This window comes from Chiloscyllium plagiosum, unplaced genomic scaffold, assembly GCF_037043375.1.
Source record: "Chiloscyllium plagiosum isolate Xiang-an unplaced genomic scaffold, Cpla_swu_hap1 HiC_scaffold_14, whole genome shotgun sequence".
NCBI classification, from domain to species: domain Eukaryota; kingdom Metazoa; phylum Chordata; class Chondrichthyes; order Orectolobiformes; family Hemiscylliidae; genus Chiloscyllium; species Chiloscyllium plagiosum.
This window is the reverse complement of record NW_028270152.1, coordinates 27,317,457-27,341,311: the sequence shown is the minus strand read 5'-3', so window position 1 is coordinate 27,341,311 and position 23,855 is coordinate 27,317,457. Positions and strand designations below refer to the sequence as shown.

The window sequence follows — 23,855 nt, the reverse complement described above, 5'->3', positions numbered from 1 at the left end:
CAAGTGAATAAACAGTCTATCACATTGACGACGAAATTGTAAGAATTGTTTCATTCATCTTTTTTTTCTCTCTGAGGGTGAGTGACTTTGGATCACTGCCTCAGAAAGAGGTGAAAGCAAGGTCATTAAACGTATTTAAGGCAGAATTAGATAGATTATTTTTAGGCAAGGGAGTCAAATGTTATTGGGTGGAAAAGGATGTGGAATTTGAAACACAAACTGATCAGCCATGATCGTACTGAATGGGGGAGAAGGGCCGAATAGCCTACTTCTGCTCCACTTTCATAGTAAAAACAAACCTCTAAACAAATTCATACTTCTGTCAGCTCCTTTATGGATTAGTAATAGGAGCATCCAACTTATATATTAGATTGATAATAATGTTAATGCAGGTCACCAAATAGTTACTGAAATGAAACAAACTATGAACCAATAGTTTGAAGAAAAATTAAAAAGATTAAGTGTTAAATACAGATAAAACCTTAAAGTTTCTCTCACTGAATTAACCCATACAATCTTCATTCAAAAAGTACATATATGGAAAAGCAGCTGTAAAATGTCACCAGTGAGAAATTGAAAAGGTCTCACTTAACACCAAGCTTGGAAAGGAAGGGCAATCTAAGATATAATTATGTATAGGAATGTAAACTTGGCCCTGTTCCTTGGGTAAGCTAGCAATGATCAGCTGGTATCTTACATACCAGGCGCCTGAAACAGAGGTCTTATTACGTCAAAGCATATTTCTGGATCACCATCACTTCCCCTACTAATCTATCACTTCCTCAGTTCCCTCCCAGAATGCTAGCGAGTTGCCAGACAAAAACATATGTCAAATCTGGAACAGGCACATTCACCCACACAAATAAATACAGCTGGAAGATTTCTCAGAACAAGCTGTTCTGTAAGTACATAGAAAACTACTCTGAAACATTTCACGTTTCCCACTTTTGTTGCTGATCATTGTTCTATCCAATATGCTTTTTACTAACGTTTGTTATATCAATAGATATATAATTTTAAAAAAGGATGTAGACGCAGTATGATTATGAACAGCCACCTTTTTAAAGAAAATAAACTCTTATTTTGGACATTAAAATTAGGTTTAAAACTGTAACGTGCCCAAATTTTCTTTTTTCCCATGGGCTCCTTGGTTAACCTTTGTCATCTTCCATGCTGATAACAAATTATTAAAACTGATGTTTATCACTGCTTTAATTTTTAGAAAAGAAGAGTAAGTTCATCAGGTGATATTTCAAAGGATGCTGAAGGGACTTAAAGACTCAACAAAAAAACCCATAAAATATATGAAAAGCTTATATTTTTCTGGATACTATAGAAAAATGAGAAACTACATCTTTTAGGAGAGATTTGGGATGCTGTGCTATTTCTAGCCAAAAAGGTCAAAATATCAATAGAAATATTTATAATTCTCAAGCATTTTATTGGTGAATTAGAAAATACTACTTTGGCTGAAGAGTTAATAAGTAAAGATTGCCAATTTCTGGTTATTATTAACAATGTAAGGACAAGGTTTGAGAGAAATTTCTTTATGTATTGTATCTGAGGCATCCTTGAAGGGAAAAGTGCATAACAATTGTGATGGTGAATGATAAAATATTTTATGTGGAGGTCAAGGTAAGTTTGGATTGCTCTAGCAAACAGACAGCACAGACAGAAGGATTCAAATAGCCTTTTTCTGTGCTGTGAACTTCCTGTGCTGTGAACTTTTATAATTTTAGCTCATATGAAACTCCCTGTATGCGATTAAAAGCTATAAACACTAGGTGCAAGATTAACTCAGATTGTATTAGCACAAAAATGTCAAAGGCAGATGATCACCAAAGAAAGTGTTTAAATGCTATTCCCAGCTGATGGTCGGAAACCTGGGAGGCCAGAATTAAACACGATTTCCTGTGGGGAAGCAGCAGATTAATGACCAATTAAAATGTTAAATACTATTGCCAGCTGGAAACCTGTGGGCAAAGTCTGCTGACTGCAAATACTTTAAACAGCCTTCCAGACTGATGGCAGGAAACCGACATGCCAGGCTGGTTGACAACTAAATAAAATATTGATAATGCTTTATCTTTACAAATGCTAACATAAAAACCACAAGTTGAAAATCAGATAGTAAACCTGGCATGTATAGAAGGACACCTTAAATAATTATACTGATTACTTTAAATATTCAGTTGATACACAACCATGAAGGAATCTAAAATGAGAAACCTTATCCATTAGACCATTAACAGAAGAATGGAATTTCTATCCTTAAACCTAGGAATCTGGAATTAACAACTATAAAAAACAAAATTTATTTTTAAAAATTATTTTCTGCTAATATTCTTCCTTTATCAATAAATATAGATAGAAATGTTTCATAACAAATATAGAAATTACACAAGTCTGGAACAAGATATTAAAACAAATCCATTTGCCAGTATTGTGATAGTCTTCTGAAGGTTCAATACTTTTATTCATTGAGGTCAAAGTCTTAGGCTAGAATTCTGAATCAGGAAACTGCCTGCTCCAGCAGTTCTGGGATCTGACTCTACATTGACCCCAACACAATTTTCAAATGTAAATGAGCCAATAGGAATAAAACAGAAAATGGTTTCAGATTTCCGGCATCTGCAATCACAAAAAGTGCTGGAGAAACTCAGCAGATCTGGCAGCATCTGTCAAGAGAAAACATTCTGTGAAGGATCCAGTAATCCTTCTTGAAAACTAATATTTGAATTGACTTGTTATTGTCACATAAACCGGAGTACAGTGAAAAGCTTTGTTTTGCGAACAGTACAGGCAGATCAGAACATACAGGGACAGACAGTGGGTGATTAAGACAGAGCGAGGCATACAGAGTTATGGCTGCACAGGAAGTGCACAAAAGCAAGGTCACCATTACATTTGAAATTAGAGAGGTCCATTCAGCAGCCTAATAACAGCAGGGAAGAAGCTGTTCTTACACCTGTTGGTATGAGTGTTCAAGCTTCTGTATTTTCTGCCTGATTGAAGAGATTACTAACGAGGTGAGAGGGGTCTTTGATGATGTTGGCAGCCTTCCCGCTACAATGAGAAGTGTAGATGGAGTCCATGGTTGGCTTTTGTGATGGCCTGGGCTGCGTACACAACTTTCTGTAGTTTCTTCTGGTCCGAGGCACAGCCATTGCCGTACCAAGCTTTTATGCACCCAGATAGAATGCCATCTATGGTGCATTTATAAAAGTTGGTGAGGGTCCTTATGGATATGTCAAATTGCCTCAGCCTCCTAAGTTGTTGTTGTGCCTTTGTAACAGTTGCATTTATGCGCAAGGTCCAAGGCAGATTGTTGTTTACTGTCACGAGTAGCGAGGAAAAGGATTTCTGAAGAAGGGTCACTGGACTGGAAATGTCCTGAAATCTGTTTTCTCTCCACCAATCCTGCCAGAGTTTCTCCAGCACTTTCAGTGTTTGTAATAGGCTCTGGATTGAGTTTCATATCCAATCAGTAGCATTGTAAGGCCTCTAACTGTATACAGTAATATATAGTACACAAAAGCTTGGAAGGCCGTGTGCTCTTAGAAATCCCTTATGTTGTCAGACAAGTACCAAGTTGCATCACTGAACACAAAACAAGAAAAAATAGGAGGGTCAGATTACAACAGGATCTGGACCAGATGGGCCAATGGCCTGAGAAGTGGCAGATGGAGTTTAATTCAGATAAATGCGAGGTGCTGCATTTTGAGAAAGCAAATCTTAGCAGGACTTATACACTTAATGGTAAGGTCCGAGGGAGTGTTGCTGAACAAAGAGACCTTGGAGTGCAGGTTCATAGCTCCTTGAAAGTGGAGTCGCAGGTAGATAGGATAGTGTAAAAGGTTTTCCTTTATCGGTCAGAATATTGAGTACAGGATGTAGGAAGTCATGTTGCAGCTGTACAGGACATTGGTCAGGTCACTGTTGGAATATTGCATGCAATTCTGATCTTCCTTTCGGAAAGATGTTGTGAAACTTGAAAGGGTTCAGAAAAGACTTAGAAGGATGTTGTCAGGATTGGAGGATTTGAGCTACAGGGAGAGGCTGAACAGCCTGGGGCTGTTTTCCCTGGAGCGTCGGACGCCTCGGGGTGACCTTATACAGGTTTACAAAATTACGAGGGGCATGGATAGGATAAATAGGCAAAGTCTTTTCCCTGGGGGCGGGGAGTCCAGAACTAGAGGGCATAGGTATCGGGGGAGAGGGGAAAGATATAAAAGAGACCTAAGGGGCAACGTTTTCAAACAGAGGGTGGTATGTGTATGGAATGAGCTGCCAGAGGATGTGGAGGAGGCTGGTACAATTGCAACATTTAAGAGGTATTTGGATGGGTATATGAATAGGAAGGGTTTGGAGGGATATGGGCCGGGTGCTGGCAGGTGGGACTAGATTGGGTTGGGACAGCTGGTCGGCATGGACAGGTTGGACCAAAGGGTCTGTTTCCATGCTGTACATCTCTATAGCTCTATGAATGGGCATTTTGCTTCTTGAGGTTGCTTTGCCATTCAATAAGATCACAGCTGATCTGATTGGGGCGTCAGGTACAGTTTTCTGGCTGCCTCCCCTAAGCCACAACTGTCCTGTAGATTAAAAATCCAACAAACTATTAGTGGGCGGCACGGTGGCACAGTGGTTAGCACTGCTGCCTCACAGCGCCAGAGACCCGGGTTCAATTCCCGACTCAGGCGACTGACTGTGTGGAGTTTGCACATTCTCCCCGTGTCTGCGTGGGTTTCCTCCGGGTGCTCCGGTTTCCTCCCACAGTCCAAAGATGTGCGGGTCAGGTGAATTGGCCATGCTAAATTGCCCATAGTGTTAGGTTAAAGGGGTAAATGTAGGGGTATGGGTGGGTTGCGCTTCGGCGGGTCGGTGTGGACTTGTTGGGCCGAAGGGCCTGTTTCCACACTAAGTAATCTAATCTAATCAAACTCAACCTTGAATGTATCAAATAACACAGCTCCCATTTGTCTCTGGGGTCTAGAATTTCAACTTTGAGGCATTAATCATTATCATTTTAAGGTTGGAAATAATAAAGTGGCACCGTTAAGGAGGACAACAGGATTGAGGATGATGTCATGCTTTGAGAACTGAGAGAGGGCAGCCTACTCATGATTTATTTACTCTGCATTCTGCAGGATATATCTGACAATTTTTGGGAGATGTCATGCATCAGAGGTGGGGTGCCAAGTTTGCACCTACTCTAAACAAGCAAGGAGGTTGCTTTAACATCTGCCATGGCAAGACTAATCAGCCAGGAGAATAGGCTCAGGTGACTGCTCTATTTTCATATGAATGTCATTCAGCAGAGTCCTGCCAAATGTACTCAGTGGTTTGTTAATATGGACCATGTTGACCACTGTCATTTATAAAGTTGATTGTGATGGACCCCCCTGAGTTACCAATTCTCAACAATATCTTCTTCTTGTGTATCCTATGAGGATGGCAGCTGATAAAGTGGAACAGCACAAACATTGCCAAATTCCACAAAACCTGCAAAGTCATACCATACCTCCACACCATCCACCTTGGAGGGGCAAAAATCTAGCTTAGAACAGGGAGCACAAGGTAAGCTGCACATCAGCAGTGAGGAAAAAGCAAATTAAGCTGTGGACAATCACCTTTGGCGGACAGACATAACTGTATTCCACAGATTGAAGATAGTTCAATTGTCATGTAGAAGGACAGTCACGTAGCATCAAAGGCAAACATGATTCTTATTGACAGATTCCAGCTGAATTGCATAACAATAGGCAGTCAATAGAGCTGTGGATTTGATCTAAAACCCTAGCTCAACATACCTGAATATAACTTTAAGCCTATTAACTCAGTTTCTCCTTCCAAAAATGGCATTCAGAATTCCACCATTTTGTTTTTTCTAAATTTCAGATTTTCAACAGCTACAGTATTTTGCTTTTGTTCAGCCTCTTGCTCAACTTTAACATAGTTGTAGTAAAGACAACACAAGCTACTTGTTACAAGAGATTTTGCAGTAATAGAAAAGCACCTCACCCTTTATGAAGTTATGTTTAAACTACAAAAAAGGACAGCTGGTTATTTAAGACAAAATGCAATGGAAAACAACAGAAAATCAGGATTTTTCTATAATTGATAGATTCCACATTACCAAACATTTAGGTACAAATTTAAAAAGATCTTTCTGGAGTAGTTGATTGTAATTTAAGTTAACATTCAATGCTAATTATCACAATCAGGTTTTTTTGATATAGTTAGAAAATTTAGACAACAGTTTAAATATATATGCTCACCAATAATAGTGACAGTAAGCTTGACTCTGGTTCCAAAAAGAAACAAAACTAGGAGTCAAAATTTGGAAACATAAATGATGATCAATATTATGAACTGCAAGTTACCAACAGTGTTAAGATTTAAATACTGTATTTGGAATGGTGCTTGGAATCACACTTTATAACAAATAAGTTACTTAGTCTTCATCCAGACAATAACAACGTGATAGCTGGGGAAAACTGCAAGTCTGTAGATTGAACCCTTTCAACAACACGGGATCCTTGTGATTTAAGAGCAAGAGTAGGCCAATCAGCCAATCTAACCTGATCTGCAATTTAATAAACCTGATTGTGGCCTCAAATCCACATTACCACCTAACACATAACTACAGAGGTGTTTTTAAATAAAAGTACAGCTGATGCTGGACAGATGAAACAACACAGAACGTTGGAGAAGCTCAGCAGGTTGTTAGCATCTGTGAAGAGAGAGAGCATTAATAGTTTGAATCTTGTATGATTACTTCAGAACTCTTCTACAATGAGTTTATTTGTCTGGATACTGTCAGGCTGAACAACTCATCGGTAATCAGTCACATGTACTTATTCACACATCAGCCAGGATGATCAAAGCAGCCATAATCTCATGTGAATGGCAGAGCAGACTTGATGAGCCAAATGGCCTAACTCTGCTCCTATGTTTTGCAGTTTTAATTACCAATATTGTTGGTGAAGGGCCCGGATGCTAACAATGGAAAACCAAATTTCCTATCTAGTCCTAACAGAAGAAAGGAGGCTGGATCCAAGGCTCGGAGATTAATTCTTCTGTTTGTAAGAAGGTGCTCTGCTCTGAAGTGACTTGCTGCAAAGATGTAATTTTCAAAGATATCTTAAGATTAGTAGCCATGCACAACAAAGTGCTCTTTCCTGCATTCCAGCTAAGATTCTTTAATAATCAAAACAAACCAGTGAAATTTTTAATAAATGAATTGTTCACCTCAGTCTTAAAAGCCCTCATTATAAAATGCATATTTTTCACAGGATATGAAAAGCAGCCCAATTTGTAATTGAGTCATTGTGAAAAAAGTCTAAATATTTGTTGTATAGACAGTTACACAATGCCAAACATAAAAAGCCCTCATAGTCAAAATAAAAAGATTCTTACCAAAATAAAAAATCTCATTTCATCAGCTCACCTGATGGCCATGAAGTGTATAGAGTAATTTCCCTTCCAGTAAATCAAGTATCTTCAGTGTTGAATCATTAGAGGCAGTTATGAGATAGTTTCCATTTGGATGGAAAGAGAGGCTGTTTACCACAGCACTGTGCACTGCAAGAAAACAAAAATTTCCTTAGTAATGCTCTTCATTCTTTAAATTAAGTACCCCACAAACCAACATGTTGTCCAAATGGAAAAGCATTTTAGAATAATAACCTCAAATGACACCAAATTCCCCAATTCCTCCCCTAGAGTAAAGGAGAATTTTCTACCCCTTGAAATTTAGAATTTGGCACAATCCTACAAAAATAAAGCAAATGTCCATATACAATTTAAAATAACCTCAAAGAAGTTATGGGATTACAGATGTGAGCTTAATATGTGATTAATGCTTCCATCTCAATTAATGGAACAATTCTACAAGATGGATAATCTTCACTTGTTCAGATGCCATCCTTCACAATCACAAACACTAACAGAGGAGCAAAAACTGAATGAGCTGTGAAGAGCATAAGGTCTGGTGGATAGGGAGACTTTCAAAATAGATAACACCTTTGTAGTAATAATAACACATCACAAAGATATGCAAGTTACTTCAGTGTAATGTACTGCACCGTAAACATGTCTTAAATTAGTTCTAAGATCTTCACTAAACCCAAAGTTTCTGGACAACTAAGAGCTATCTACTTAGAATGCACAACAGCACTTTCACAAATTTTAATTTATATTAACAATCAATGACATTATTCCTTTGAATTGTAAGTTATCAAGAACTACAAGTGAAATCCAGTGCAGGAAAAATATCATTCTCATCCATTCTAATTTATTGTCTCCATAATTCTACCTCTTTCTTTTCAAAACCCCACCTTTCCTAGAAATGGACAACCATTTCTATTAGTAGCATGGAAGCTACTTTTCCAAGGCAGGTTAAAACTAAATTGCACAGTTGAAAAGGTTAAAAGGGAAATGTTAACAATCATGGACAAGTTCACTTATAAACTAATTGGCACTGTATGGGCATAGCACGCCATCTCTCTTGTGCAACAAAATGGCCAGCATGGGAGATGCCCACTGACACTATAGCTTAACAAAAGCTTTTCATTTTCAGAATGTTCACATTTCACATTAAAATGGCACTTCAAAACAAAAATAACCCACAGAACCTATTTTCAAATAACAGACAATAATTTTAATGGCAATTAATTACAATTATATTTAAAATGCATCTTAAAATAACTGCATCAGCCACTTTGATCAACACTTGGCATAAAAATTTCTTTATACAGCAGCTCTCGTATCTGCGCGCATGTGCACACACACAAACAAACAAACTGGGTTTGCACCAAAGACTCAATGCAATGTGCATGAAAACCTTTGACCAGAAGCAACAAAGGAAACAAAAATGTAATTTATTTAAATGATCTATGCAATTTGTAACTGCTTTTATGAATTTGCGAATGTAAGTTTTAGTTGCATCAATTGGAAATTGTTTGATTTTCATGTTCAAGGGTAAGAAGACATACCAGCCCTTGTGATCCGGCAACTCTTGACCTGGAAGCAATACCACCTTGAGGTAAGTTGAATAAGCAATGAGCTAGCAAACACAAACAAGAAATACAGATACAAAGGATAGCTATAAACAGAGAAGCTAGAGGGAGAAGGCAATAGCACAAAGTTGCAAACACAAATAAAAGCAGAAAGAGGAGCTCAGAATTCTCATGAAAACATGCAAATCACTCTCAAGAAGTTATCCATTTCCTTGTTGAACAGAAAAAGACACATGCATTCTTGGAAATACAGTGTGAACTCGCAAAAAAAAAAAAGCCTAAAACCTGGAAAGCTTTGCAAATAGCTCAGATATGCTAAAGAGCTGGATATTTTCAAAATATTGAACAAACCATGAATGGGATGTTACTGTTTGTCATTTGTGAAGGAAATCTGAAAAGACACTATCAAAACTGATATGACAAGTAGGAGTGCAATGATAAGTATGAAACCCAAAGTTGAAAGTAATCACATAGGCCTTCTGACTTAACATATCAAGTAAAAAGCAGCATTTTGTGGATATCTGTAGCTACATAATGTTGAGTAATGAGTGGCGTGAATGCTTGTGATATCAGAATTACATTGATTATCTGAAGTGCAATTTATCTTTTTTTGAAGTATCATTTGCTTATTAATATATGTCATTTGCATTTGTTCCAATTAGTGTATAAAGCTACAAAGTATAGAGTCTTGTCTGTATTCTCTTCATATGACGGTCTTCAGTAAACTTGTTCATTTTGATTTGCCACTCAGTTGTACCATTTTTTCCAAGAATCATTTGTCACAGTTCAATGTTTGATTTTGGACTTTCTCTCATTAGTGTGAAGAAGGTATACAGAGAAACGTCTATGGAAAAACCTCTGTTAGATATTCATAAAAGATAATCTGCAAGTACACAATACAACTATAAAATAACTTTCAACTCACAATTCCTCAGACTAATTAAAATACACAAGAACAGGTATCGAAAAATAATTTAAAGATGCCGTGTCTCATGGTTCAGTTAAATATCATAAACCTACTTAAGGTACTCATTATTTCAATTCCATTTGTCATGCATAACACAGAGAATATTATCTACTTACCTCGATAATGCTGAAGAAGCTTGTTTGTACGTATGTCCCAAAGCTTAACAGTGCTATCTGCTCCTGCTGCTGCAATACATGTTCCATTGGGATGAAAATCTACATAATTCACAAATCTTTTCGGAAGGAAAGAAAACGTATTTAGTCTATTTACTTCTCACATTGTAATCAAAAGGAAAGTGACTGGCTGATAGCAAATTTTATTTTAAGTGTACAGTGGGTAACTTAACAATTGAGCCAAACTGTAAAAACACTCATGGCAGCTGGCAGGAATTTGAGGAATTAGAGTTACATCAGTGTTTCTGTATGGTTTCCAAGCAATGGAGGTGGGTAGCTAATTGAAATAACTAATGCTTGGGGGAGACAGGCCTTCCTCACGTACAGGGGCCTCTCTACTGCAGGGTGGCTTTTTTGTTGCAGAAAAAAAAAAAGATGACTCCACAACCTCCCCATTGAGCCAGGTGAAGGTTATTTCTCCTCTAATCTAAGAAGCCGAACAACTTTGCCCACTCTGTATTTAATTTTATCACTTCGAGAATGCCTCTATTTATCTCACTCAGCAGCACCCAGCCCTCTAATTGGGTGTTCAGTTCCAGATGCTTGCCTGCCATCCTAAAGATGTCAATTTGGAAACTGCCACCACGAATTGCTGTGCTAACCTCTCTCCAGCAGTGTAGACTCATTTAGTACCAAAGTGATCACCCCAAACTCTGAGAAAATCCTGCACAATACGCTTTTACATTTAACACCTAATAATGAGATGATATTTCCTCTTTCCAATGTTTTCCAAATGAAACAAATTTAAGTTACCTTTATCAACATGTCAATAAAAGTTTATAGAACAAAACAATGTTGAATTTCATCACACACAAAGGCAATGAGGATGGTTGCTGGATAAAATTAAAAGAATCGCATAAGTGGAGCAAATAATGGGACAAAATTTAGTGTGAACATAATAAGGCTAACGATGGTCACTTTTTAAAAAAATATGCAAACAAGGCAGCAGCTACAGAGGAGTACCACTGTACAATTAAACACAAAAATCTAGATTCAAAAATCCACTGTCCCAAGGTGCCCTGTCCCTCCTCTGTAAGGAAATGGTTATCATCTCCTCTGTCAAATGCATTGAAAGGTGTGAATTTGCTGGATTTGTATTGTCAGCATGGGGTAAACTTAACAGAGTAGGTTAACTTTTGTCTAAATATCCTTGGGAATATGAATGTGTTGTATCTTAAATACATTCGCAAAATCACAGTCACAGAAGCATTACAGTATATGAGGTGGTCTTTTGGTCCATACTGGCTGCACCATCTCTCCAAATGAGCATTGGAGATTAGTGTCATTCCCCTGCCTTTTCCCCATAACACTGCACATTAAATAAAACAAATCAACAACTGCCCTCTTGAAATGCCTCAACTGAATCCAACTCCACCGCACCTCTAGGAAGTGCTTTTGTCATGACACAAAATTAATTCAGCTGTCTCCAAGTATTTTGCAAACCCTGATATTCTGTCCTGGTTTCCACACCCCTGTTAGTTTAATTTAAAGCTTCCTGAACAGCACTAGCCAAGTGCCCCAAAGGCATTCACTTTGAGTTCTATTTGGATGCAATCAGTCCTGTTTGTACAAACATCATCCCCTCCAAAACCAATCCTAGTGTCTCAGGAATTGAAAATCTTCCCTCTTGCATTCTTTCCAACCACTACTTTTGTACTCAGTTGGAAGTGACACAAGAAGTAATCCAGAGAATACTATTTTTGAGGCCTGACTTGTTAATTTTTTACCAAATTTCCCAAATTCTGACTGTAGGATCACATTCCACTCCATGCCCTTGTTGCTGGTACCAAATGCAGACCAATAGTAGTGAATTTCATAAGCTCACCACTCTCTGGGTGAAAAAATTTCTCCTCAGTCCTGAAAGGTCTATCCTTTATCCTTAAACAATGACCGCTTGTTCTGGGATCCCATGTTAGGGGAGCATCCTTCCTGCATCTACAACTTTGAACATAAAACAGTGCAGCACAGGAATGGGCTCTTCAGCCCATAACGCTGTACCAAACATGATGCCAAATTAAACTAAAAGTCCATTAAATGATCCTATCATACCTGCCTCCAGTACCACCTCTGGCAGTGCATTCCAGACTCCAATCACTCATTCTGTGTAAAAAAAACACTTGCCCCTCATGTTTCCTTTGAACTCCCCTCCTTACCTTAAATGCATATCCCCTAGTATTAGACATTTCAACTCTGGGAAAAAGATTCTGACAGTCAACCCTGCCATCTCAATTTTATAGACTTCTACCAAGTCACCCCCCTCAGCCTCCACAACTCCAGAGAAAACAACCCAAAGTTTTCTATCCCCTCCGTATAGCTCATACTCCCTAATCTAGATAGCATCCTGGTAAACATCTTCTGCACCCTCTCCAGAGCTTCCACACCATTCCTGTAACATGACAACCAGAATTAAACGCAATATTCTAAATGTGACCTAATCAAAGGCTTATAAAGTTGCAACATGTCCTGACTCCTGTACTCAATTCCCCGACTAATAAAGGCAAGTATGCCATATGCTTTTGTTGCCATTCTATCTACTTGAATGACCAATTTGTCTAGTCCTGTTAGAATTTTACAGGATTCTTTGAGATCCTCTCTCATTCTTCTAAACTCCAGTGAATATAATCCTAACCAAATCAATTTCTCCCTGCAAGACAACCCGTCATCCTAGGAATCTCTGCTGCACTCTGTCTATGTAACAAGAACATCCTTTGACTGGGACAATACATACATCCTAGTCAGGCTAAACAAAGACACACACGGGAATTCCTAGAGGCCTGGCATTCAAACCGGAACTCCATCATCAACATCGATTTGGACCCCATTTACCCACCTCTCAGTAAAAGAACCATAAGTGGTATCACCCATCACAACAAACTAAGACACATAAATAGAAAGCAGGACAGAACATCAGCACTTCAACCAAGGCTCAATGATGATGTTGCCTAGCATGGTGACAAATGTCTGAAAACAAATCTTCCAGTACAGCGAGCAAATTTACAACCTGAACATGCTTCTCTTGGATAAGGAGACCAAAACAGCGCACAATATCCCAAGTGTGGCCTCACCAAATGCCCTGTATAAATTCAGCAGGGCATTCTCATTCCTGTACTCAAATCCTCTCACTATGAATGTTAATACACAACTTGCCTTTTTATTGTCTGCTGTACCTACATGTCTATTTTCAGCAACTGGTGCACAATGACATTCAGGTCTCGTTGAACATTCCCCTCTCTCAATTTACAGCCAACCAAATAATAATCTCCCCTCCTATATTTGCTACTAAAGTGGACAACCTCACATTTACCCACAATGTTTTGCAACTGCAATGCATTGCCCACTCAACCTGCCCAAATCACACTGCAACATCTTTGCATCTTCCTCAGCTCATCCTTTAGCTTATAAAGTACACCAATGTATGATAACTTACCAAACACATTCTGAAAATCCAAATATATGGCATCACAACTTTACCCTTTATCTATCCTATGAAAAGTGACTGGATAAACGGGGCCTGTATTCTCTAGAGTCTTGAAGAATGAGGGGTAATGATTGAAACTTACAAAATACTTAAAGGAATAGACAAGGTAGATGCAGGTAAGATGTTTCCCTGGTTGGGGAGGCCAGAATTTTAAAAAACAGGGATGCCATTGAGGTCTGAGATGAGAACTTTTCTTACACATAAGTTGGCGAATATTTGAATTCTCTACTCCAACAGACTAGGGAAGTTCAGTCTTTCAGTATAATTGTCAATGGCATAAAGGATTAAGGGGAAAGCTTGGATAAAACGCATTGAAGTGTTTGATCAACTATTATTGATCAATTATTAATAGCAGTGCAGGTTTGATGGGCTGAATGGCCTATTCCTGTTCCTCCATTTCTCAAAGAAAATCTACATCTAATGTTAGTTTACCAGATATAGCATAAATCATTCTCCTTCAGTTTTATTTAAGACAGTAGTATTGTAAATTATAAATTAGGCAAATTCATTAACAAGGTTAGTAATATCATTAGAATTGGCTTTATTGTCACGTATAGTGACACGAATACAGTAAAAATTTTACAAGTCACCACTTATGGCGCTGTTTAGGTACAAATGTACCTAGGTACAGATTTTCAAGTATAAATTCTCAGGGAAAAGAAAGAAATAAGAAGTCCAGCATTACAGACCTTGTGCCATCTTAAGTACAAAAGTACAAAATCTTTGGAACAAATTAGAAAAATAAAGAAATAAAAAGTTCAGAATAACAGTCTTTCCCACACAGTCCATGCCCGCACCTAGCTTCACCTTGAGGCTCCCTAAGCTGAGAGTCCACTCTGCCAGGAGCCCACACTGTAGCCATAAGTCCATGATGACTTCATTCGAGGCGCAAGGATAGGAGGTAAGAAGAGAGGAGGAGAAAAAGCACGAAAAGAGAACAAAAGTAGAAAGAAAAAGACAGAGCATATGAATTCCAGCTGAGGTAATGAGGTGGAATCATTAATATAAAGGCAAAAACATAACTGTGGTTGAGTAAACATTATCTTTGCAAAATAAAGAAAATAAATATAATCTCCTGTCTAAACTGTGGTCAGCCAAAGGAAATCAAAAGTTAAATACAAATGGCAGTACACCATTAATAAAATTCAGACCTAAATTCACTTATCATCCAATTGCATAATTAATTTTAACAGACCATCTGCTAATTACATAGTAAATTTTAAATGATATCTATCCAAATGCTTTTGTAATGAACACTATCAGCACATACAATCTAAAATGTCACACCTGCTCATTTACCCCTAGCGGTGGTGTACTGAAACCCTCAATCTCTAGACTGGTTTATGTAAATCTTTAACTCCAGAAATTTGCAGCAAATTTGTTAAAATGTACAGAAAGTACCTTCATCCAGGTTATTCCGATCAAAAGAATACCGACAAATGACATCAAGAATTTGGCACACAGGAAAATCATCACTGCAATCTTATGCTATTACTCCACCACATATCTGCATTGCTTGCATCAATGCACTAACAACTATCAAATTATCAATACACTAAAAATTTATTTACAAACACACACAATTAAACACCTTACCCTCCATGTTCATAAAATGAATGAATACATTCTCTAGTAGCTTTATCCCAAATTTTAATCGTTTTATCATCACTGGCAGAAACAATGAGTCGCCCATCTGGTGAAAACCTAGAATTTAAAAACAAAAATTACAGAGAACTTATAAAATGAGGATAAAATTTTGAACTATACACATTATTTTAGATTTTGTTATCAATGCAACTTGTAATGCAAATACCAATAGAAATTCTGTTGGTAAGTCGAAGGATTATGGAATCATAGCAATGTTTCTTCTCTGGTAACTAAGAAAACTGTAATTAAATGTGCAAGATTTCTGTGATGTGAAAAATGTAGTAAATGACTTTTGAGTTAACTTTCAATTCTTCTGTAAGTTATTTTATCAACATGATCAGATTTGTAATCAAATTTACACTGTACAAAAGTATATCTTGTATAATATTTACAGAAGTTCAATTATTCTTTGTCCACATGCATATCTACTGACTTGGAGATCCCATAAAAATAGTCATTTGCAGGATTTAGTCTAATCTATTAATGAACCCAAACAACCCCAACTTAAAAAGAACAACCCAGAAAGAAAGAAAATAAACAATTCTACCAGTCAGAGAAAACAGAAATTCTCAACTGATTTTAAAAGTTATTTCTGATTGCACTTTCTAGTTTTCAGGAAGCTTAATTATGTGCATAAATAAAACAGGTATAGGACTCATCCAATATTACACAAAAGTAACCATACGGAACTGGAAAATAACTGCTTTGGTTTGGCATATTCTAAAAGCTTTCATCTTGCCCCATATTTAGTTTACGGTTACTAGCTAACAACTCCTCAGACAGTCAATGAAAATTCAAATGCCCAAGTAAGGAATGGCAACCAGAACTAATTACAAATGTACCAGTACATAATACGAGCAAGTGTATATATATATAAGCTAGCATACAATACTAACAATAGGATATTCCTAATTTAAATGAGAAAATTCATATCAATCCTCAGTAGCAGCAGACAAAAGCTGTCATTTTAATCAAAATGCTTCAAACACAAGTTTTAACATTATAGTTTCTTATATTCTTTTTAGTCCTAAAAAAGGCCAACTAATGCATCAAAATCTATCCTACTGGAAGGTTCGTGATATTTCACTGTTATTAGGAAACTTGGGTTCTAAAGTGAGTTTTACGAATCCTTTTATATATTTATAGCTTTAAGTTTAATTTGTTTTTCTCTTTTATTTAAGAGGGGAAGACAAAGATTTAGTCTCAATTGAGTTGCAAGAGATGCCAGATGCCTGAAAATTTAAATAAAAGTACTGCAGATGCTGGAGAGCTAAAATAAAAGCAATGTGCTGTTAAAAACTCAACAGGTCTGGCAGCATTGACAGAAGAAGAAAGTTAAAGTTGATTCTTCTTCAGAATTGAAAGGGGCTGGATAAATGATACTGCTATCAAAAGGAGAAGGGAAAGTGGGTGGAAGGTGAAGGTGCCCAGAGCGAACGACAAAGGAGCGCTGATGGAAGTATAGGAAACTTACAGATGCAAAATAAGTAGTAATATTAGAGATATATAGTAGAAATTAGATCAGCTTTGATGAGACGAAACCCATGTACAACATCCACTTGAGGAGCTGGATGTAATCCAAAGCAGGACACTATTCATGCTCTGAAGTTGCTGAAATCTATTAAGAGCCCTGAAGCTGTAAAGTGCCGAAATAGATAAGGAGGTGCTATTTTTTTAGCTTATATTGAGTTTTGCTGGTGGCCCAGGACAGAAATGTTATCAGGAGAGCAAGACGGTGTATTGAAACAGCAAGTAGCTCAAAGGGTGGGATCTTCCTAACGGACCAATCACTAAATAGAATCTACACAAACCCACTTTAAACAATAATGTTTTATAAAGTATGTGTAAATGTTAATAAGAGTATGAACATATCTGGAAAAGTATTTACATGCACTTAAACAAAGTTTTAAAACTTGAGAAAAACAATCCAGTGCCCACGGAAGAGAGAGAAGAAAATTGGGCTGATGTCTCCTACATGGTGTGCTAGGATACTGGGAGACACAGATAGAAACGGAAACAATCCTTTTAGACAGAGTTTAGGGGCAAGCGGTGCGCAGGTCTGTTTCAGTGTGCAGATCTGTTTGAGAGAGTGAAGCAGATCACTCAGAAATGGCTCGTACCAGCAGTGCAGGTTAGTAGTCTCTGGAACAGTTATGCAGAATATAAGTCATCCTGAATAGTTTAATGTCAATAACAGAAAAGCTCCAGTAACAGAAAGCTGTGAAAAATGAATTTAATGAACCTATGTCAAGAAATGAAAGGGGGAAAAAAAAGTTTTCTGACAGTCACAAGTACGTATTTACAGCAAGAAAACATGAACATGTTATGGTGTGATTAGATATTACAATCATGTGTACTCCTCTGGAATGTAAACTGTGGGAACACTGTTGTTTGGAGATATGGGTGAGTGAATGTGTAATCTTTTGATTGGAAACTTGTCATCAGCATAAACAGTGTAAAACCAATTGTTTTAGTAGCAAAGTTTAAGTTGTGTGCCATATTTGATGGGTCCACCTTCCATGCATACATGCATAAAAGTTTAAACAGAGAAACTGGCCTGATTTCATCTGAAAGAGGGATTAAATGGTTAAACCTCCTTTTTATGAAATAAAGTGAGTTCTGTCAGCATTTTGTTTGAGTATCTCTGGAAGAGACATGAGCTAAAGAAACAGAACTGCATGAATGGAGAACAATTAAAGCCCTGTCCACTGACAAGGAACTTTAAAGTGCATACAGGGTGACACTTCACCAAGGTTTGAGTATTTGTTAAGGTTGTTATCGAGGTGAAAAAAATTGAATCTTTGTGATATTTGTAATAGGACCATTTTAAATATTTCTAACATAGTTTATGCCTCTGTATTTCTTTTGATGTTCTTCTTGTGGTTATGTGAAGGAACTCACCATGGTAAATAAACTGCAAAAATAAAACTTACGTCTATCAAGCTTAGTTTCATACTGATGTCTGATTTGACTAATATCATCAGCTGGATTATAACACAGAACCATATAGCGGAATATGAAATTAATCATTTTCTGTTTCCTCGATAAAATATAACAACCACTGTTTAGCGACTTACTTTGCACAGCGAACCCAATTTATATGCTGGGTGAGAGAAAAAAGAAACTTCTGCCGATGAACTGTCCAAACTTTGATGGTTTTGTCATCCGAAGCTGTAACCAATGACTGTCCATCTCTGGAGAACTGAACACTTCGAATGGTTCCTGTGTGAGCCTTTAACACTGTTGATTCACCTTTTCTGTGGATAAATAGGAGAAAAAAAATCCAGTGAGCCCATGAAAACCAACATTATGCATTAAAAACCAAATGCTTCACTGATTAGTTGTTCAGCCATTGATTTGATCCATCTCTTTAAAGGCAGCTTTCCTTCCAACATCAATCAATGATGACTAGAACTTCCTAGTTGGCCCACACCCCCTTTTCCTTCCCACAACACAGACAGGGTCCCCCTTAATCTCACCTATTAACCCAATAGCATCCACATTCCAAGGATCATTCGCTGCCATTTCCACTACCTCCAGTGGGATGCTACCACCAGTGACATAATCCCCTCCACTCCCTTTTCAGCCTTTCACAGAGACCATTCACTCCAGTATACCTTGGTCCATTCGTCATCTACACCTCACATCTTCCCACACACATATGGACAGGGAGAGGAGGGAAGGGAAGGGAAGGGAAGTAAAAGGGAGTTGCATTGCTGGTCAGGGATGATATGACAGCTGTGCTAAAGGAGAACAATATGGAAGGCTTGGGTAATGAGACATTATGGTGGAGCTGAGAAATAAGAAGGGTGCATTACAGGCTGTATTACAGGGGCTGTATTACAGGCCTCCCAACAGTGAGCGTGAGGTAGAAGAACAAATAGGTAAACAGATTATGGAAAGAAGTAGAGGCAATAGAGTAGTGATGATGGGAGATTTTAATTTTCCCAACATTGACTGGGATACACATAGCATCAGAGGTCTGGATGGGGTAGAATTTGTAAGAAGCGTCCAGGAGAGTTTTCCAGAGCAGTATGTCAATAGTCCAACAATGGAAGGGGCCGTATTGGGGAATGTACCAGGACAGGTGGTACAAGTTGCAGTGGGGGATTTCTTTAGGAACAGTGACCACAATTCTGTAAGTTTTAGAATACTCGTAGACAAAGATGAGAGTGGTCCTAAAGGAAGAGTACTAAACTGGGCCAAGGCCAATTATATCAAAATTAGGCAGGAGATGGGAAATGTGGATTGGACACAGCTATTTGAAGGGAAGTCCACATTTGATATGTGGGAGGCTTTCAAAGATAGGTTAAAAATAGTCCAGGATAGGCATGTCCCATTGAAGGCAAAGGATAGGAAAAGCAAGATTCGTGAACCGTGGATGACAGGAGAAATCATTCGGCTAGCCAAGAGGAAAAGGGAAGCGTACATAATGTCCAGGCAGCTAAGAACAGAATGGGCCCTGGTTGAATAGCGGAAGAGCAGGACCAGTCTTAAACGAGGAATGAAGTGTGCTAAAAGGGGTCATGAAATAGTTTTAGCGAGCAGAATTAAGGAGAATCCCAAAGCATTTTGTGCTTATATAAGAAGCAAGTGGTTAACTAGAGAAAGGATTGGTCCTCTAAAGAATAATGAAGGAAGGTTGTGTGCCAAACCTGAGAGAATGAGTGAGATCCTGAGTGATTATTTAGCATCAGTGCTCACTGAGGAGAGGAACATGATGAATGTTGAGATTAGGGATAGAAGTTTGATTAGTCTGGATCACGTTGACATAAGTAGGGAAGACGTGTTGGGTACGCTAGAGGTTATTAAGGTGGACACATCCCCAGGACCAGATGGAATCTATTCCAGGTTGCTGGGGGAGGCGAGAGAGGAAATAGCTGGGGCCCTGACAGATATTTTTGTGGCATCCTTAAACACAAGTCGGGATAGTCAACATGGCTTTGTGCATGGGAAATCATGTCTCACAAACTTGATTGAGATTTTTGATGAAGTAACAAAAAGGATTGATGAGGGCAGAGCAGTAGATGTAATCTATATGGACTTCAGTAAGGCGTTCGACAAGGTTAGACTGATGGGAGACTGATTAGCAAGGTTAGATCTCATGGAATACAGGGAGAACTAGCCATTTGGATACAGAACCAGCTCAAAGGTAGAAGACAGAGGTTGGTGGTGGAGGGTTATTTTTCAGACTGGAGGCCTGTGACCAATGGAGTGCCACAAGGATCGGTGCTGGGTCCTCTACCTTTTGGTCATTTACATAAATGATTTGGATGCGAGCATAAGAGGTACAGTTAGCAAGTTTGCAGATGACACCAAAATTGGAGGTGTAATGGACAGCGAAGAGGGTTACCTCAGATTACAACAGGATCTGGACCAGATGGGCCAATGGCCTGAGAAGTGGCAGATGGAGTTTATTTCAGATAAATGCGAGGTGCTGCATTTTGGGAAAGCAAATCTTAGCAGGACTTATATACTTAATGGTAAGGTCCTAGGGAGTGTTGCTGAACAAAGAGACCTTGGAGTGCAGGTTCATAGCTCCTTGAAAGTGGAGTCGCAGGTAGATAGGATAGTGAAGGCGGTGTTTGGTATGCTTTCCTTTATTGGTCAGAGTATTGAGTACAGGAGTTGGGAGGTCATGTTGCGGCTGTACAGGACATTGGTTAGGCCACTGTTGGAATATTGTGTGCAATTCTGGTCTCCTTCCTTTGGGAAAGATGTTGTGAAACTTGAAAGGGTTCAGAAAAGATTTATAAGGATGTTGCCAGGATTGGAGGATCTGAGCTACAGGGAGAGGCTGAACAGACTGGGGCTGTTTTCCCTGGAGCGTCGGAGGCTGAGGGGTGACCTTATACAGGTTTACAAAATTATGAGGGGCATGGATAGGATAAATAGACAAAGTCTTTTCCCTGGGATCGGGGAGTCCAGAACTAGAGGGCATAGGTTTAGGGTGAGAGGGGAAAGATATAAAAGAGATCTAAGAGGCAACTTTTTCACGCAGAGGGTGGTACGTGTATGGAATGAGCTGCCAGAGGATGTGGTGGAGGCTGGTACAATTGCAACATTTAAGAGGCATTTGGATGGGCATATGAATAGGAAGGGTTTGGAGGGATATGGGCCGGGTGCTGGCAGGTGGGACCAGATTGGGTTGGGATATCTGGTTGGCATGGACGGGTTGGACCGAAGGGTCTGTTTCCATGCTGTACATCTCTATGACTCTATGACTGCAAGGTTGCTCATGTTGTCCCCCTATACAAGAAGGGTAGTAGGGATATTTTGGATATCTGCAGGCCAGTGAGCCTGACATCAGTGGTGGGAAAGTTGCTGGAGAAGATACGGAGGGATAGGATCTATTTATGTTAAGAAAATAACGGGCTTATCAGTGATAGGCAACATGGTTTTGTGCAGGGGAGATCGTGCCTTATCAACTTAATAGAGTTCTTTGAGGAAGTGACCAAGTTGATAGATGAAGGAAGGGCTGTAGATGTCATATACGTGGACTTTAGTAAGGCGTCTGACAAGGTTCCCTATGGTAAACTAGTAGAGAAAATGAAGTTGCATGGTGTGCAGGGTGTTCTAGCTAGGTGGATAAAGAACTGGTTGAGCAACAGGAGACAGAGAGTAGTAGTTGAAGGGAGTATCTCAAAATGGAGAACGGTGACCAGTGGTGTTCCACAGAGATCGGTGTTGGGGCCAGTGTTGTTTGTAATATACATAAATGATCCGGAAGAGGGCACTTTTGGTATGATCAGCAAGTTTGCAGATGACACTAAGATTGGTGGAGTAGCAGAAAGCATAAGGGACTGTCAAAGAATACAGGAGAATATAGATAGACTGGAGAGTTGGGCGGAAAAGTGGCAGATGGAGTTCAATCCAGACAAATGTGAGGTAATGCATTTAGGTAAATCTAATTCTGGAGTGAATTACACAATGAACGGAAGAGCGTTGGGAAAAGTTGATGAGCAAAGAGATCTAGGAGTGAAGGTCCATTGTACCCTGAAGGTTGCTGCACAGGTGGATTGAGTGGCCAAGAAGGCATATGGTATGCTTTCCTTCATTGGACAGAGTATAAGAGCTGGCACATCATGTTAAAATTGTACAGGACATTGGTTCGGCCGCACCTAGAATACTGTGTACAGTTCTGGTTCCAACATTACCAAAAGGACATGGACGGTTTGGAGAGGGTGCAGAGAAGGCTTACGAGGATGTTGCCTGGTGTGGAAGGTGCTAGCTATTAAGAGAGGTTGAGTAGGTTAGGTTTGTTTTTATTAGAAAAGAGATTAAGGAGGGATTTGATTGAGGTTTACAAAATCATGAAGGGTATAGACAGGGTAGATAGAGATAAGCTTTTTCCCAGGGTGAAGGATTCAATAAAGAGAGGTCACGCTTTCAAGTGAGAGTGGAAAGGTTTAAGGGGGATACACGCGGCAAGTACTTTACACAGAGGTTGGTAGGTGTCTGGAACGCGTTGCCAGCAGAGGTGGTAGAGGCAGGCAAGTTAGATTCATTTAAGATGCATCTGGATAGATGCATGAGTCGGTGGGGAGCAGAGGGATACAGATGCTTAGGAATTGGGCGACAGGTTTAGACAGTAGACTTGGATCGGCTCAGGCTTAGAGGGCTGAAGGGCCTGTTCCTGGACTGTAAAATTTCTTTGTTTTTTGTACATATGACACCTTTCCTGTTTGTTTACATCGTCCATGGTCACGATCCAAGGCCCCAGACATATCTGCCAGGTGATACAGAGATTTACTTGCACTTTACTCAAGCTAGTCTACTGTATTCACTGCTCACAATGTGGCCTCCTCCAACTGGGAAGACACAGGATAGACTGGGTGACCCCTTAGCAGAACACCTATGTTCTGTCCCCAAAAATGACCCTGAGCTTCTGGTTGCCTTCGAGTTCAACACACCACCGTGTTCCCTGGCCAACATCTCAGTCTCAGGCTTGCTACTGTGCTCCAGTGAAACCCAGTGCAAGTTGGAAGAACAGCACCTCATTTTTCACTTGGGAACATGCAATCTTCTGGACTCCATATCGAATTCAATAATTTAGGACCTGAGCACCTTCTCCAATGAAGGGTTAGTAGGCTTAAGTTTACTCCTTGAATCGAGTCTAAGGGATCAAATTTCAATTCAGAAACACTAATTTCACATTATTGGTCACTGAAATAATGGTTTATGCTTCATATTTCAAGTGTTTCATATAGGTTGGCACACTGAATAATTAAATGCCTGTAGTCAGAAAATCAGAATGAATCAGTCACTCAGTCAAAAAAGATACTTTACCACTTAGTTCTATAGTTCTTTAAAATCCCTCTTGTTGAATTATTTTTGTTACGTGCAGTAGATTTCAGCAGTGATTCAGGACATGGTCACCAAACACCTTTGTGGAATTTTAACAAGTGTGACGCAATTGCAAAGTATTTTTTCAGAACATGAAATATTTCTATAGATAACAACCTACATACTATGATTCAACATGATAAAAAGATTCATTATACAACTAAAAATGCAAATTAAATCCCGTAACCCACCGATCCAACCTTTAAACAGTGATGCAATGT

The 23,855-nt window shown here is 38.9% G+C and overlaps 1 protein-coding gene and 1 long non-coding RNA gene across 8 annotated transcripts in view; one reads left to right on the top strand and one right to left on the bottom strand.

Moving 5' to 3' along the window:
* The window catches only part of LOC122558936 (POC1 centriolar protein homolog A-like), a 189,520-nt gene that overhangs the window by 66,197 nt on the left and 99,468 nt on the right, over positions 1-23,855 (bottom strand). For 3 of the 5 annotated variants that reach the window (XM_087994247.1, XM_087994243.1, XM_087994244.1), the window contains exons 4-8: positions 18,366-18,545; positions 15,238-15,345; positions 14,439-14,516; positions 10,107-10,222; positions 7,454-7,587 (exon numbers count right to left, since the gene is read on the bottom strand). In XM_087994247.1, coding sequence (XP_087850373.1) covers positions 7,454-7,587; positions 10,107-10,222; positions 14,439-14,516; positions 15,238-15,345; positions 18,366-18,545 — 616 coding nt within the window. The remainder of the gene's footprint in view (positions 1-7,453; positions 7,588-10,106; positions 10,223-14,438; positions 14,517-15,237; positions 15,346-18,365; positions 18,546-23,855) is intronic. The other 2 variants (XM_087994245.1, XM_087994246.1) reach the window with 1 other exon arrangement.
* Positions 831-18,231, top strand: LOC122558938 (uncharacterized). Of its 3 annotated transcripts, none has more exons than XR_015759372.1 (4): positions 831-901; positions 5,151-5,284; positions 8,985-9,049; positions 16,470-18,231. It is a non-coding gene; the product is annotated as an uncharacterized LOC122558938 (long non-coding RNA). The 3 variants fall into 3 exon arrangements; XR_015759374.1 differs by lacking the exon at positions 5,151-5,284 and adding an exon at positions 6,966-7,096 and having other exon boundaries at positions 848-901; XR_015759373.1 differs by lacking the exon at positions 5,151-5,284 and having other exon boundaries at positions 842-901.